We start from the raw sequence: 16416 nt of genomic DNA on the forward strand, positions 1-16416 counted from the left end.
ATCAAAAACAGTTATGAACAGAAAGTCAAGATTAGTGAGACAGAGACACTCTGTTCCTCATATTGTGGAAGGCAAAGACATATTGTGCAGCTCGCTCGCAGTCTGCTTCTGATCTCTCTCTCTCTCTCTCGCTATCGGATACCGACTCGCCGGTGGCTGCAGTAGTCAGTCAGTCAGTCCTGTGGTTGTAGTTTAGTATTGCGTGTACATGAACAGTCATTCACTCAGAAGCGAGCGCGCGTGGATTATAGTTGAGAACACACGGAGGGCTTTTAAACTAAACCAAACACGCGCTCGCAGCATCGAGAGACTCGCAGCAAACTCAGTGTTGTCGTGAGCACTCGTGGGGGTCGGCTCGGCGGGAATGGCTTCGTCTCCGCGCGGCGGTGGGAACTTTGATTGCGGGCTGCAGATTCAAACTCGCTCGGTGGAGCAAACACTCATCCCGCTCGTGTCTCAGGTGAGTCCGGATCAAAGGAACTCCTCCTCGGAGGGGTCAATAATCCTTAAAAACCACCGCCACCGCTTAATGGACGAATGCGGCAGTTGAAAATGCAAACAACTTTGTCGTATCATGTGTAAAGAAGGTTAATTAGAACACTGTTTTGAATCGTCAACTAGAACACTTCACCATGGTAACCAGCCAAAATGCCATAACTGCTAACTTACAGATACTGAAGTAAAACAAGAAATTGATATGGGAACTGTTTTGAAGTTCAACACAGTGCAAGATTCTGTATGTGTGTCATTTTGGTACATTTCTTTTATTTAGGTGGCTGTGGTGGCACAAATCGAGTTGCTTCAGTTTAATTAGTAAGATTTTTAATAATTATGGTATTTTGCAGGAAACTTGTTGCCATGGTAATTTTATTGCCAGGGGTCCGTGTATATTTTGGTCATTTGATTTTCTATTTAAAAATAAATAAAGATAAATGAGAAACGGTTTGATTTTCGTTTTTTCGTTTTGTTTAAGAAACGGAAAACGAAAATTTAGCTGCATTTTTCGTATTTTTTTTTGTGGGTAAAAAATGAGATTATGCTTTAATATTTGTTTGAATGTGTGGGCGGCGCTGAAACGCCCCTTTCATCCTTCTGTACTGCACCGACAAGCGGCAACCGCAAGCTCAGTTCATTTTCACCAGGAGAGAAGCGGCAGACAGCAGAGCATATTAATCCCGCGGATTCTATACTAGTGGTGCTTGCAAGCTTTATATATATATATATAAATTTTTTTTGACCAAACAGAAATTAATTTATTCAATGACATTTGAATTTTACTGTAGGCCTATATGATCTACAATGACATGAAATATGCGGATTTTTAGCCTACTAATTTTATTCTATACCTATTTAAGAAAAACCTCACAAGTAGCCTATGTTTTCATTTGCTATTACAAACAACAGCAACTGAAGCTTTATCTTGTAGAGTGTAGTCTGCTGCACTTCTCTGATCGGCGGATCCCGATCCACACCTTCCATCCCGAAAACAGGGGAAAGAGCTTCAGCTCCGTCAGTTTGGATCGTAAAACACCCTAAATAACACGAAAACCTTACAAAACTCAACACGATGTGCTTTCTGCCATCTCGGTCTACATTAACTTCTTTCTGAAACGTCAGAAATGAACCAGGCTCATGCATCAGACGAACCATGTCTAGCTGGACATGTCTACTTTTAAAATAATCCATTTAAATAGAAAAAAAATAATAATAATTTTATATTTAGGCCTATGTAATTCAAATGAAACCAACGAGAGGTGCAGTGTTTCCCGTCTGAACTCATTATCTGTAATGATGTCACACCATCACTAGGCCTATATTCATACTGTCATCTACAGAATTCGTGAATTCAGTTCATAATTCTAAGTAGCCTATAGCCTATAATTAAAACATTTAAAGTAGACTAATTATGGGGAAAACTTAACTTATTTTAATATAAATTTTATTATAAATGTGGGGTTGGGTTTTTCCCATTTTATTTTTTTATGAATGGCCTAGAATAAAATAAATAAAAATTAAATTAATTAAAATAATAAAGTTGTCAAGTCTGCTTTGTCAATAACATGCAGCAGATGGAAAATTATAATATTATTTTTTATTTTATTATTAATTTAATTAATTAATTAATTATTATTATTATTATTATTATTATTTTATCTTGCAAGCACCACTAGTATAGAATCCGCGGGATTAATATGCTCTGCTGTCTGCCGCTTCTCTCCTGGTGAAAATGAACTGAGCTTGCGGTTGCCGCTTGTCGGTGCAGTACAGAAGGGATGAAAGGGGCGTTTCAGCGCCGCCCACACATTCAAACAAATATTAAAGCATAATCTCATTTTTTACCCACAAACAAAAATACGAAAAATCCAGCTACATTTTCGTTTTGCGTTTCTTAAACAAAACGAAAAAACGAAAATCAAACCGTTTCTCATTTATCTTTATTTATTTTTAAATAGAAAATCAAATGACCAAAAGATACACGGACCGCCAGGGAAGTTTGTTGTTTGTATTCTACAGGATCATATGCTGAATGAATAAGAACTGAAACTTCTTTTAGATTATTTGAGAGAATGTGCAAAGTTCTCCATTAGTGCAATGTCCAAAAATGGTAAGGATTTTACTAAATTTGACACTAATTTATTTTGATAAATTACATCATGATTATGGTGATTATAACACAATGTCATGGCAATACATACATACATACATATAAATTACATTTTGGCAAATTGCTGGCTAATTTGTAAGATTTTGCACAGTTTCATTTGTACATTTTCCTCACACCACACTGATTGTTAGCTTTAGGGGTGGAGCTTCATGCTTTCCCCCCCTAATAATTGTGAATGAACCACATCATACTATTTAATATTATACTGCCATCTCATAAAATAATATTTATTCATTAGTTCAGCCTGATTATTATTTCCTTTGGCTGGAATTTTGTACCTTATTTAATTTTTAATAGATTTTGTACCTGCAGGTGAAATTAAGCAATTTGGTGATGAGTATTGCATGGCTGTGCGTTGGTCATAGGCATGTAACTCAAAAATTCGGTGTTTCCTGAAACCATAGTTCCATCAAAGATTCGCAAACAGCATTGTTAGGTTGTGTGATTGGAACTACAGTCTTCGACCTGTGGTTAGAAGTTTCTTGATAGTATGACATGACGTAAGAGAAAACCTGAGATTGAAATGTGTAAATAAAGCAAAATATGCCATGTTTGTTATCTGGTGCAATAATCTAACATTCTCCAATTCTACATTATTCTACGGTAGTTAATCCGTGAGTTACATCATTATATGGGCAATGACAACACACTCTTATGGTACAACTATTTAACATTTTGGCGAATGGTTGGCTAATTTGTATAAATTAATAATCTCATTCATAAATTTTCTTATTCTGCTTATTTACCATTGCTGGTTAGGTTCATGGGTAGACCATCATGCTTATGTTTTTGGTTGCACTTTATTTTACTTTATTTTACAGTACGTGTATTAACATGTACTTATAGTGTACTTACAGTGTATTTATCTAAGAAAGTTCTGGTAATACAAGGTAACTACATGGGGTAGGGTTAGGTTTAGGGGTAGGTTTAGGGTTAGTACCTAGTTATTACTTAGTTATTGTAATTACTATAATATGTACATAGTATGTACATGAGGAACAGGACTGTAAAATAAAGTGCTACCATGTTTTTTCCAAAGAAAAAGTAATTTTCCATATGAATCATATTGCCACCTCGTAAAATAGTTAAGTTTTCTAATTAGATTGTATTGGAAACGCACTTCAGAGCTTTACTATAGAGATCAAAAACAGGCTCTTTTTTTTTTTGTTAAATGCTGGATTGATAGAAGCAGTGAAACGTTCCAGTGCTCTTAAACACTATAGTTGCTGCTATAGTCAATAGTTATTCACAGCTCACAGCTGCTGTTTCCATTCCTCATTAAATAGCAGGATTCACCTAGGTGATGGTGACATAACTTCACATACCATATGCATGGTGTTCTGAAGAACAGAGTGTTTTGGTGCAGAAGCATCTGTAAGAAATCTGTTTCCATGTGATTTTCATATACATAACTGTTATACCTAAAACCCTTCTAAAGGATTTGGTTAGACAAGCCTTTAGATTCGACATTGTTAAAATTTCTTTTTATTTTGGCATTCCATCTTACAATCTTAGAAGAGATGAGTGGTTTGGAGAATGGATGTGCCTTTCTAATTGAATCGTTAGTTAGTTTAGTGTGATGGAAGATGATTGCTGAAATGTCTTTTGAGAAACTTTTTGAAAGTTTGTTAGTGATGCTCACTAGGACGGCTGATGGTAATGAGGCTAAAAGGTCAGTGTTAGAAGACATGCTAATCACCCATTCAGTGGACTTCTTTCAGAGCTTTACAGATTCTGGACAATAGATTGTTAAAGTGGCATTGGTCAGAGCCCTTTCCCCCAACTATAGTTTTGTAAATGATAATGACCAAATGTATAAGATGTTGTATTGCCTGCAGCTGCCAAATTCCTTGTATGCACAAGTCTGGTACAGTTGTACAGTTGGAGTCCACACTGAAATTGTTTCCAAAAATGAGGTGGTTGTTTGATTTGTTGATGACGAATTGAGCTGAATCAAAACTACAGAATAGCCAACAGTAATTAAGTTCCATGATATTTGAACGTGAAAGTTCCATTAATATCTGAGGCTATACGATTGTGTAAAGGCCAGGAGGTTGAGTGCAGAGGTCAGATCATGTGTGTCCTCTTTGGGGGGCTGAGAAACCATTTGCGAGAAATGTTTTTCAAATCTTAGCCTATTTAGTGACTCATTTTCACAATTCCGATATTGAGCTTCCTCACAGACGAGCACACACACAGAGGCCTGATCTTCAGCGGTTATCCTCTCTTTTATCAGTCTAACTTTCACAACTGTGTAATTACTGCTGTTATCCTTTCAGGCCAAGATCAGTCTGTCTGCGTTTTTGCCTGTTGGCCCACTCAGGCATCATATTTGAGATCTTGACAATTGCTGAGCTGCTTCCTATCTTTTTATTAAGCTGCAGTTTCTATATTGCCATAATAATTGTCACTGATGGTCAATGCCATTTTTTGGTCTAGATATATTGGTTTATTTAGAAATGCATTAAAATGTTATCCAGGCACACAAACATCTTGGGCATAATTTTAGTTTCTGAATTAAAAGTTATTTTAATAAAATAAAAATGTTTCATTGGTATTAAATCATCAATGTCAGAGTGGAAAAAACAGTCATGACAAGAATAGATTTTTGAAAAGCAAATGAAGTAGCTTGCCATATTTTATTTTTAATTCCTTTTTTTTTATCAATGTATCATTAATAAATTGTTCCTTAAAAAATGGCCAGCAAAATAAAGTCATGTGGGGTGAAAAAAATCCAGAAAAATTAGAAAATATTGTGTAAAAATGTAATGATATTTATTAAATAATAATGTAATAACTGTTTTTACCTTAAACATGTTTTAAGAAAGTTTTTACTTTTCTGTTTAGGCTCACACTTTTTGAACTCACTGACTTTATAACTGCAATTGAGCCAAATAAAAACACATAGAATAATCTTAAATTTTATAATATTTTCAGCTTCACTGTATGTGCAATGGTCTTGGATTTTGAGCCAAAGCCAGGACAGGATTTATGAAATTATGAAGTCTTTGATCTGATCAGAATGCTTTTAAACTCCTGTGACAAGAAGGCTTGTTATTACACATTTGTGCTAGCCGTGTTCTTATTCTGCAGGACTAAGGGCTGTTTTCCAGAGTAGATTTAAGCAATAATTGGCTGAAAATATTTCTCTGCTTTAGTTCATTAGATTGAGCCCTCGTGCTTTTGTAAGCTCTTTGCCAAGCACCTTTTTGAACCCCTGAAAGGTGGTGGAAGTGAGAGTTTTTTTTTGCATGTTCAGTTAAAGGCAGGGTAGGTAATACATGTATAAACAACTTTCTTCCAAATTTGTTTAAACTTTCTTTATATATCAATGCATAATTAAAATGTAAGTACTCTGATAAAAAGAGTATAAAAACTGTGACTGTCACTCTCTCGCAACCATGGCAACCACCCTTTTGCCACACATGACCTGCCCACTTGCGCGTGCACGTTTGATTTGAGGAATTCAACAGGGCACGGATCCTAGGAATACCAAAACAATGGCAGAGAAACAGCAAGCAAAATTCACAGTACAAGCATATGCAGTTAGTGAAGGCGAACCAGGCAAAAAAAGGAAGACAGTAACAGTACAAGAAAAGGCAATGAACAAAAAGTCTTTGGATAAACAAAGAAATAAAACGCGAGTTAATATCAGCGTGGCTTTCCAGCGATGGCGAGAACTGAGGGAACTCAAGGGGCTAAAAAGTGACTCCTTGATGGCTTTATTTCTGCTGGACAGGTAAATCTTTCTTTTTGTATTTTGATCATACATATTTTTTTCATCAAGCATGTGTCATTAGCACACGTAGCTGCGTAATGTAGCTAACATAACATTACTTAGCGAGCCGTAGTAGAGGCTTTGGAAGGAGCCCAGAAGGGAGGGGGTGGAGTGAATGGAAATAATGAGCTGTCTTTAAAACAGTCGTGAGAGGTCTACAGTCACTCGATTTTTATACTTTCTTTTTCAGAGTACTTACATTTTAATTATGTATTGATATATAAATAAAGTTTAAACAAATTTGGAAAAAAAGTTTTTTATACATTTTTTTTTACCTACCCTGCCTTTAAGTACACAATTGGGCCAAAGTTACATTCCAAATGCAAAGCCTCCACTATTTCTTATGTCATAGAAAAATATTTTTGTCAGGGCTACAAAGCTGTACTGTAAAAACATATCATATGTTCCCTGCATGGAAACCATCAAAACCTAGACACCTGAGTTACGTGTAATCACAAGAGAACTTCTGTTGGAGGAAATTGCATCACAAGGAGCACTGTTGGGATGATAGATCAACAGGGTAAACCTGGTGCCTCCTGTAAAGAAGGTGACAAGGAAGATGGATGAATGTGTGGTCAGTGTAAACTGCTTAGGATTACATGGACAAATACCCTTCAATGCCAGAACAAAGTAAGCTTCATGTTCAGTATGCGTAAACTTATGTATGTGTGAAAGTATGTTCTGTGTGTTTACTTTGCTGCATTTGTTACTTTGTGTTCCATGTGTTTGTTTAACCAATTGAGGTGTAAAAAAAGGAAACCAGAACTGATAAGAGATGTATTGTGAACCACAACCCCCATCCAGAATCTTCTGTAGCTATAATTGTTCTAACATACCATTCATACCATGGCAAATATAAGTGATGGTGCATTTTTTACATTTACTTGAGTTACAAGGTACAGTGGCAGAATTTGTGCTCTGAATTTAATCCATCCAAATGCACACACAGGGTAGTGAACACACACCCATAGTGATGGACAGCCATATTGCTGCAGCATCTGGGGAGCAGTTGAGGATTCGGTGACTTGCTCAAGGGTCTCACCTCAGTCGTGGTATTGAGGGTGGAAGAGAGTTATTCACTACCCTACCAACAATTCTTGAACCTGATACTTAAACCTGCAGCCTTCGGGTTACAGGTCTGACTCTCTAACCCCTTAGGCCATGAGTGCCTCCAGTGCAAACTTATAAGGGGCTGTAGGATGACTTCAAATTATTTAAATTATGTTGGATTAAAAGCTATTAAACTTAATTTATTCATTCATTCATTCATTCATTCTAATTAGCGGTGGGCGATATGGAAAAAATATATCACATTGTTTTTTAGAAATATCACCATTAACGATTTTATCATGTTGGTTTTAATATTTTGCAAGTTGTCTGAGCATTACAGCCAAACTAATTTCCCTATTATAAAGACAAAGCCTTTTAATGTAGCAAAAAAAAGAAAGAAAAAAGAATAGCATATATTTAGGCCAAATAGGGCGAAGATAAAAATCCTTATTCTTATTTTTTTAATAACAAAGATAAAAGAAATGACAAAGATACACATTACTACTATACATAATATACAAATAAAACAAACAGTGCCTTATTTTCAGGTACAATAGGTGTATTTAGCAGGAGCATTCAAGAAATTGAATGAACAAATATAAAAATAAAACACTAAATAAACTGATTCCTAAAGCAACTGTATTACATTACTTCAGGCAAGATTAGTGAGGGATACATGTAGTACATACAAATTAGTGCTGCAACGACGCGTCGATGTCATCGATTACGTCGACTACAAAAATACGTTGACGTGCGTGAAATGCGTCAACTTGTCACACTGTTTACATCTCGCGTAATGGCATACTGGGAATGGAGAAAGTTGCATTCTATCACAAAAGCAGAGACCACTGTTATCAAAAGTATGGGAATACTTTAAACAGAGGCCAAATAAAATGGCCCTTTGTTTCCTTTGCAAAACCGATATGGTGTATCACGGCAGCACAAATACGATGCACGAGCACTTCAGAGGAAAACATCCTGGCGCTCTCCGGTGTTACGGTTTAACTGATTACCGTGTGATCTGGTGACCAACTTCCTGGTTCAGGTCTCTGCTGCAGATGTGATGCGGCCGAAGTAAGGATAAAATAAAAAAATAAAGTAAGTGTGTGTTGGCGCGTGTTTAGGGGCATTCACATATCGCGCCTAAAAACACGTGGAAAACACTAGTCGCGCCACTTTCTCCTTTCCAAAGCGAAAGCGCTCGGGCAGTTGCGCCCCTGGGGGGTCTGCCGTTGCTAAGCAACCATGAAGTGCTCTCTTCATAAAGACGCGGAAATTTCAGCAAAGGATAAATGGATTTGAAGCACTAAAAATCGCTTGCACAGTAGCTCTGCTACTAAATTTATTTCAAAATGGCAATCCATATACAGCTATGATCAGCTGTTCCTTCATCTTAGCTGAGCTTTCAACGTTGTTACGGGAAAGGATGAAGCTGATTGGTTAGTTCTTGGCACATGACCCGCGGTGCGCTTGCAACATTCTGAAAAGTTGAGATTGTTTTTAACTCGATGCGGACGGGCATTTTTTTAGTTGCAGCTCTAATACAAATAATGAGAGTAAGTTACTCTCATTATTTGTATTAGAGCTGCAACTAACGATTATTTTTTCTGTCGACTAATCTAACGATTATTTTTTCGATTAGTCGACTACTCTAACGATTATTTTTATTACAATAAATAATTAATTTAAATGTTCTTTTATATATATATATATATATATATATATATATATATATATATATATATACATTTTTTCCAACTATTACTTTATTAAATTGCAGTTAATTCTTAACTTGAGGAAGCCCAAAATATTTGTTGTTAATTAATTTATTGTCACTCCAGGTTTCAGCTAAAAAGTTTTGTCATTTGAAGAGCCTTTGAATATTGTGTTGGACAACGGGGGAACCTTCAAGTAAGAAAGGTTGAGAACCATAACCACTGTTTTAAATGATACAACAGTGTAAGTATTTGCACCATGTTCATAGATAAAGGGGTACTCTCATGTTTGTTCTGAACCAGTATGACTTAAAGAATATTTCATGTTTTGTCCATATTTTGAAAGACATTGGACCACATTGACTTTTCATCATTTAGACAAAAACCCCACTGTGCCTAAAGTGTCCCATTACTTTTAGACTGCCCAAAAATTCTGACCTTTTTAAAATTTTTGTTCCGAATACATCATATTTTTATGTCGCTTAGTTTTCCAGTTGATTGCTCTTTGTTGACTCTCTTCTTTTCATGATCATTCTGAGTTTCATCTGGTTTCACAGCATTTGGTAATTCATAGCCTGTGGGCACAAACTTTCAGAGGCGTCTCTCAGAAGTTGCCCGTCTGATCAGGGGTGCAGCATACCCCTCAGTTTGAGTTTCTGCATCAGTGACAGCTTGGCTCTGCTTCAGGCTGTATTTATGTTACATGGCTACGGGACATGTCATTGAACAGGAAGAGATCTTAATCACCACATAAGTTTGATGGCATTCTTCTTCCCTAAGCTCACGCTAGGTTCAGGGAAAATTCTGGGAAAGAGGTGGACTCCCTCGGCCCCCCGCTGTCACCACTGATCTTAGGGCTCATGGGTAATACGCTCAGACAAAGAAACTGTCAGTTCAGAGAACAGGTCAGCTACGTTTAGTGTTTCCTGTTGTTTTTCTATTCTGTCTGGGTTGCTGAATTGCCATGCTAACAATGTATCACTCTTCAGTCTAAATAACACCAAACAACACACATGGAGATAATAAATCTCTCTGTTTGTGAGGTTAGGGATTCATTTGTATTCCACCATGTTCATTGGCACAGGCACAGTGCTGGCTTAAGTTGCTGTGCTTATGGAATGTGAGGGGCTCGTGACAAAATACCCACTTACCTTGACAGTAATTACAAAAGGCTTATTATTCTTCTGTACTGTACAGTGGCTTGTATTCTCTTGAGACAACAATACAACTAGAGCAAGTATTCAATCTCCCTAGACACCAACAAATCGACATAAGCAATTGTATTGATGCGGTACCTCTTTATAATGATTTTATTACAAAACAGTGCAGTTACTTCTCTCGCAGCTGAAAGAGCAGAGCTGAGTCCCTGTAAATGGCCTCTCTCACTTTGGACAGAGATTTTAATGACTTCAAGAATTTCACATGATCAGTTTGGGATATTTCTAAGGTTTCAGGCTGGAGTCACAACTGTTATGAGAGGTCTTGTTTTTCAGTCACCCATCTCCTGACCTGTGACATCCATCACCTGAACAGGGGGGAAACAGTAAAGGAATGCCTAGGTCATACCCCCCCACCCCACCATATAACATACTCCTGTAGTTTGGACTATTTTTGAATTTTTGAATCTATTTGCAGTATTTCAGTTAAATTCAAACAATTATTGCCCACAATTCTTTAGTTTTAAGTGTCATACCAAAATAAAATAAATCTAATAAAAAACATTTAACATTTGTTAAGTTTTAAGTCCATGTCATTGTAGTATTTGTTGCACTGAATTTAATTTAGTTGTATGGATGGAACAGATGTTTTTCTGTATTGCATTGTTGAAAGTTTAGATGTTTTATGTTTGCAGTAATTAGAATATGGAAGGAAATGTAATTAATTTGCATGAAAATAATGTCACAACAATCCAATTCTTTATTTCTGAGATTTACTCATTTGTCCTTTGCTTAGCCCAATAGACAGTGTCCTGCATTAAAACGTCAAGTTTTGTCTAGTTAGCATGGCCTCATTAGCTACTGCTGGTAGATTTTGTACTCCATTTGACTGCAAAAGCATACTTATGAGTGACCCGCACTAGATCAGCAACTGCCACTGAGATTAATGGGAATTCTAACTGATGGCTTTATCCAGTAATTTTAGACCTCCTTACTCTGCTCTCAAACAAGTGATTCTCTCACCTGTTGAGCTCTTTGTTCCTCTAGGAGGCTCATGATCTCAGATAGGGGTGCACAATAAATATCGGCCGATAATTAACGTGCATCTCGTGCGTGATTTCACATGGAGCAGCTGTTACTACACGGAGCTGACTAGCTGCACAAATCTATGTTCATTATCAGCGTTGATTTGCGCAGCTTGTCAGCTGCTCTACATGTGAAATAAGACACCTGCTGGAATTTACCGCTGATTAGAGAACCGGCTTTACTGACGAGATGCGTGTTAATTATCGGCCGATATTTATCGTGCACCTCTAATCTCCAGAGCTCGGCTTAAATAAATCACCTGATACCAGCACCAAGTGCTAGAGTCTTTTGTGAAAGCATTTACCTCTCCACTATCTGTGGGGGCACTGAATTTCCAGACAGGCCGTGGTAAAACCACCACTTAAATACATAGGCCTGAAAAGCCTGAAATGACACCAGTAAAGAAGGCTCAGTGGACCATTCTGCTAGATTTCTCTAAAATGTTAAAAGAAGCTTTCTAAACTACAAAAAGGAGTTCATTATTTCAATAGAAATAGGCCTGTTATGGGTATGTTGACTTTAAAGTGGTTAAAAGAACAGATAATTCACTGGTCAAAAATGGGAATGCACTGCAAATGACTTTGAAATTAGATGTGCATTGTAAATGTCTTCGGGATTTGGATTGTTGCCAGAGCTCAAAAATAAAAGATTGTTTTTGTGCAAGGCTAACATAAAAAGCATTGAAGAAACCAAGCGAGAGATGACATGGAATGACTGTAAGGAGGAGAGTGCTTATCCTTTTGATTCTCTCAGATGGCGTATCCCTCAACACTCCCTCCATTAGAAAGATCTAAATGCAACTCCTTGTGGTAATTACTTCAATCACTCACGTCAACTGTGAGCTAAAGGGATTCATGGCTCACATCATATGGTTGGCCAGATAAATCCTGATAATGCTATGTTAATGATGCTAGAGTTAGACATCGCAGCTTTCTTCTCATTACAATCTTCCCATCTATCCGAGAAGGTCTACCTGGAAAGAGCTATGCATTCATTTCAATACTTTTGTGCTTGTCTGGCACATGATGCAGCCTGTGAAATATATGATCTGGGTGCTGCTATCTTTGCTGCATAGTCACACAGTTTTGGATGCATTTGTTTCTTTTTGAGCCAGTCAACTGAGCTGTACCTTGAATGGGCTGTTATTTTCCCAACCAGGCTTGGGTAGCTAGCAAGACCATCTTCATAGAAAAGCATCAAGAAGATTTGTGGTAGACACATGGTCTTTTAGCAAGGTGGTGGTGACTCTACTCTTCTATAATATAATGTCAACGAACTGTCAATGGAAAAATCATGTTTTTTTTTTTTGCCACATTATGGTGTAGTTATTGCATCTACCAGCAGCTGAATGTGCAGTAGGGCTTGGCAGATTAATCATATCGTGATGTTGGTATAAAGTGTCAACATTAGAGATTTTGCTATATCGTCCACCTTGCTGTGCAGCCATGTTAGCAAAATTTAGGTGAAATTTTTGGCGCAAAAAAGTCTAATGTCGCTAGTGTAGAAATATATGAAGCACAGCTCACACAAAAATCACTTTCAAACCAAAGATCTTTCTGTTGGTCAACGTGATGAATCTACATGACCACATTGATAACATTGCAAAATCTGTTTGGGAAATCTTTTTATAAAATTTCCAATTGTGTGGATTCCTACCGAAATGAAAAATTCACCAAAAAACAACTGTAAAAGTGACAGCACTTAAACTGCCAAAGCTAACCATTAAAGTCTAAAAATATTATTACATTTTATTATCTTTGGGATAAAAAGCACCAATGAATCGTTCATAATCAGACAAGGAATGTATGTTAAGAAAAGTACTTTGGGGTAGTTTTGTTTTTATGTTGACTTTACGTTGTCAAGACGTTGATGTTGTTCAAGATGACTTCACTGAGGGAAGTGCAAAGGTGTTTTCCCCTGAGCAGACTAACTCCATGACGATCTGGCTACGGTCACTGGACACACATATTTACTGAGATCTGGTTGGTCCAGGAGGCTACTTTTATATCTTTATGGCCTCTCAGGGTGGCAGAAACTACAACTGGTGACAGGGTGGCCATGTTAAAGTGATAGCAGACACCGTTTTTACTTAAACCCAGTTCATTATGCAGGTCAGTTACTCTTCAGCTTAAATAAAAAAAAAAAAAAAAATGAAAATTCACCCTGATGCTATTCTAAACTGTTATGCTATTATCCTGCATTTTTGCACATTTTCATGGCCTGTAGATTGTTTTGTTTGAATATCTGAACATGCAATATGCCAAAACAATGATCAGAGCCTCTGCTCTTAAACAACAACAACAAAGTAACTATTTTATTCTAGCTTCATGCAATATTTTTTGAATGTGGGAAAGTTTGAGGAAAAAGCAATATTTTGAACAGAAAGCTGAGGAAATCATGTTTATGAAAGACTACATCTGGATCAGATTCAGAACGATGATCATAGATGGTATAGATAGCTTCCATCAACATATCCAAAGCTTGCACAATCCTGTACCACTTCCTGGATCAACATTTCATTTGGTAACATTAAACAATTTTGATTTATATGCTGTGTAATGCTTGATGGTCACATAATCATACATATGCATCTGCTTGCATACGTGATCGCTTGTTTCTGCTTCGTCTTCGTCATGTTTTGATCTGGACATTTAATATCCTTTCAGGAGATGCATAATGGCAGGCACCTCCTACTGTAAAACATGGAAAGCTGGAAAATTCCATTAATGGCAGTGAAAGAATTAATGAGTTTTACAGCTAGGTCATTTCAATCAATTTGAATATTGTGAATTCTGTAATTCTATGCATTTACCTGTTTATTACAGACCTTGCTTGTTCAAGCAGCTCATATGTTGAATGTCCATAGCCCCCTCTGTGTGTGTGGTAAGGTACATTTCACTGTGCAAACACTGGTGTGGTCACTACATTCCTCAATGAGGCTTCTGTTTCATCACTCTCATGGGATGAATGAAAATGTATATTTACATTTATTCACTTAGCTGACGCTTTTATCCAAAGCGACTTACAATTGCCACATATGTCAGAGGTCGCACACCTCTGGAGCAACTAGGGGTTAAGTGTCTTGCTCAGGGACACATTGGTGTCTCACAGTGGATTCGAACCCGGGTCTCTCACACCAAAGACATGTGTCTTATCCACTGCGCTAGCACCACCCATATATGTGTGGCCAATGGGTGTCTCACTTAGAGTTAGTAGGGGAAACAGGGCGATAAGTCAACCTCTCCATGGCCAGACATGGGTACACACTTGGCTACATGTAATGAGGGATGTGTTGACATTGGAGGGCTACATGGACTGCCTGTGGTCTACCCACAACTTACACTATTTTCTGAGGTTAGTCTGGTTTCTCAATGAAGGAATATTAACTTTTTGCATCACTGTCAATTTTAAACTTTGTTGATCCAGATTGGAAGCATGTTTCCTACTCAGTAGGGGTGTAACGGTACGCAATAATCACGGTTCGGTACGTACCTCGGTTTTAAAGTCATGGTTCGGTTCATTTTCGGTACAGTAAGGGAAAGAAATGCAAACATTAACTGCAGGTTGTTTATTACTATACACTTTTTTTTTAATACTTTTTAATGAAATATATATAAAATAAAAAAAGAATAAGAAATAAAATACTGCTGCAAAGTTCTCCACTAAATAAAATACTTTGTCTCAAACCAATATCATATAATAAAATATAATAAAAAATATAAATAAATAACTAGAACCGTGCCGTGCCTGCTGCTGTAAGTGACAGGGAGACCGCCAACAGACCAGGCTCTTGTCTTCATGACAACAATATCTATACTTCATGTTGAGCATAAATATAAAGCCTACTGATAAAGGACACCGTCAACAGTATTGACGGCAAAATAGACTATGTTTGACAGGTGCAATATTTGAAAATCGATAATTATTAATTTATTTTTTAAATTACATTTATATCTGAATTTGTCAACCTATAGACTTTCAAACATCAAAGTGTCATGAATTAATATGTATTGGTGTACAAAATGACATATAAACATATTTTCCTATTCTTATTTTTCCTGGAAACGCTTCCAACACGTTTGCGTGTCGCGTGAAAAATAGGCGTCGGTTCTAATTCTAGCATGCACGCCTTTTCCGATGCGCGTCTCACGAAGGCAGTCTGCAAGCTCTAACCTGTTAACATGGGAGCCGAATTAAAAACGGACACGCCACGCAGCTGAGACGCTTGCGCCATGCATCCAGTGTGTCGCCGGCCTTAGAATCAGATGCAGGGCGGGATTTGCGCTGAACGCGGAGACTTCCGCCACTTAATATGTTCGTTTGGAAACATGAAAATGTACTTATGTTCCGCAAACAAAATATTGCATTCCGTCATTCGGTACACACGTGCACCGTACTGAAAGCCCTTTACCGAAACGGTCCGGTACGAATACACGTACCGTTACACCCCTACTACTCAGAGAAATTTTTTTTAATAAAATCTTACAATTCCACCTCTATTTCTCATAATTATGACTTTATATCTCATAATTGCAATTTTTTATCTCGCAATTACTTTATATCACAAAATTGTAACTTTAATGTAATTGTGCCTTTATATTCAACAATATGACTTTGTTTCTTATTTTAGACTTCTCATAATTACCAACTTTATGGAACTGTTTTCTATAGATCCTTCAGTGCAATTTAATTTATGTTTGTTAGCTTGAATTTAAAGCCAATATGACATGAAAATTTACCTTTTTTTTCTGGTCTCCATTCTAGGATGGAATACCTACTTTTCACAATCCAGTCAGTTCCAGATAGATAAAATCAAGCCCTGCCCTTGCACGTTTACTTAAAGAAGACTTATTTCCCTTGTCTCACATATGGTTTCAATATTGTGACGTGTATTGAACAATCTTTTCTTTACTCCATCAAATTTTAGTACCATCTGTCTCATACAGCACTGACAACATATCAATA

General features: G+C 37.0%; 1 protein-coding gene across 2 annotated transcripts in view; it reads left to right on the plus strand.

The window, feature by feature from the left end:
* The first annotated feature begins 127 nt into the window (after positions 1 to 127).
* Positions 128 to 16416, plus strand: part of ctnnal1 (catenin (cadherin-associated protein), alpha-like 1) — a 71952-nt gene continuing 55663 nt past the window's right edge. For both annotated transcript variants that reach the window (XM_059509705.1, XM_059509706.1), the window contains exon 1: positions 128 to 460. In XM_059509705.1, the coding sequence (XP_059365688.1) occupies positions 365 to 460 (96 nt within the window). In that variant the 5' untranslated portion in view covers positions 128 to 364. The remainder of the gene's footprint in view (positions 461 to 16416) is intronic.

This window comes from Carassius carassius, chromosome 25, assembly GCF_963082965.1.
Source record: "Carassius carassius chromosome 25, fCarCar2.1, whole genome shotgun sequence".
Taxonomy (NCBI): domain Eukaryota; kingdom Metazoa; phylum Chordata; class Actinopteri; order Cypriniformes; family Cyprinidae; genus Carassius; species Carassius carassius.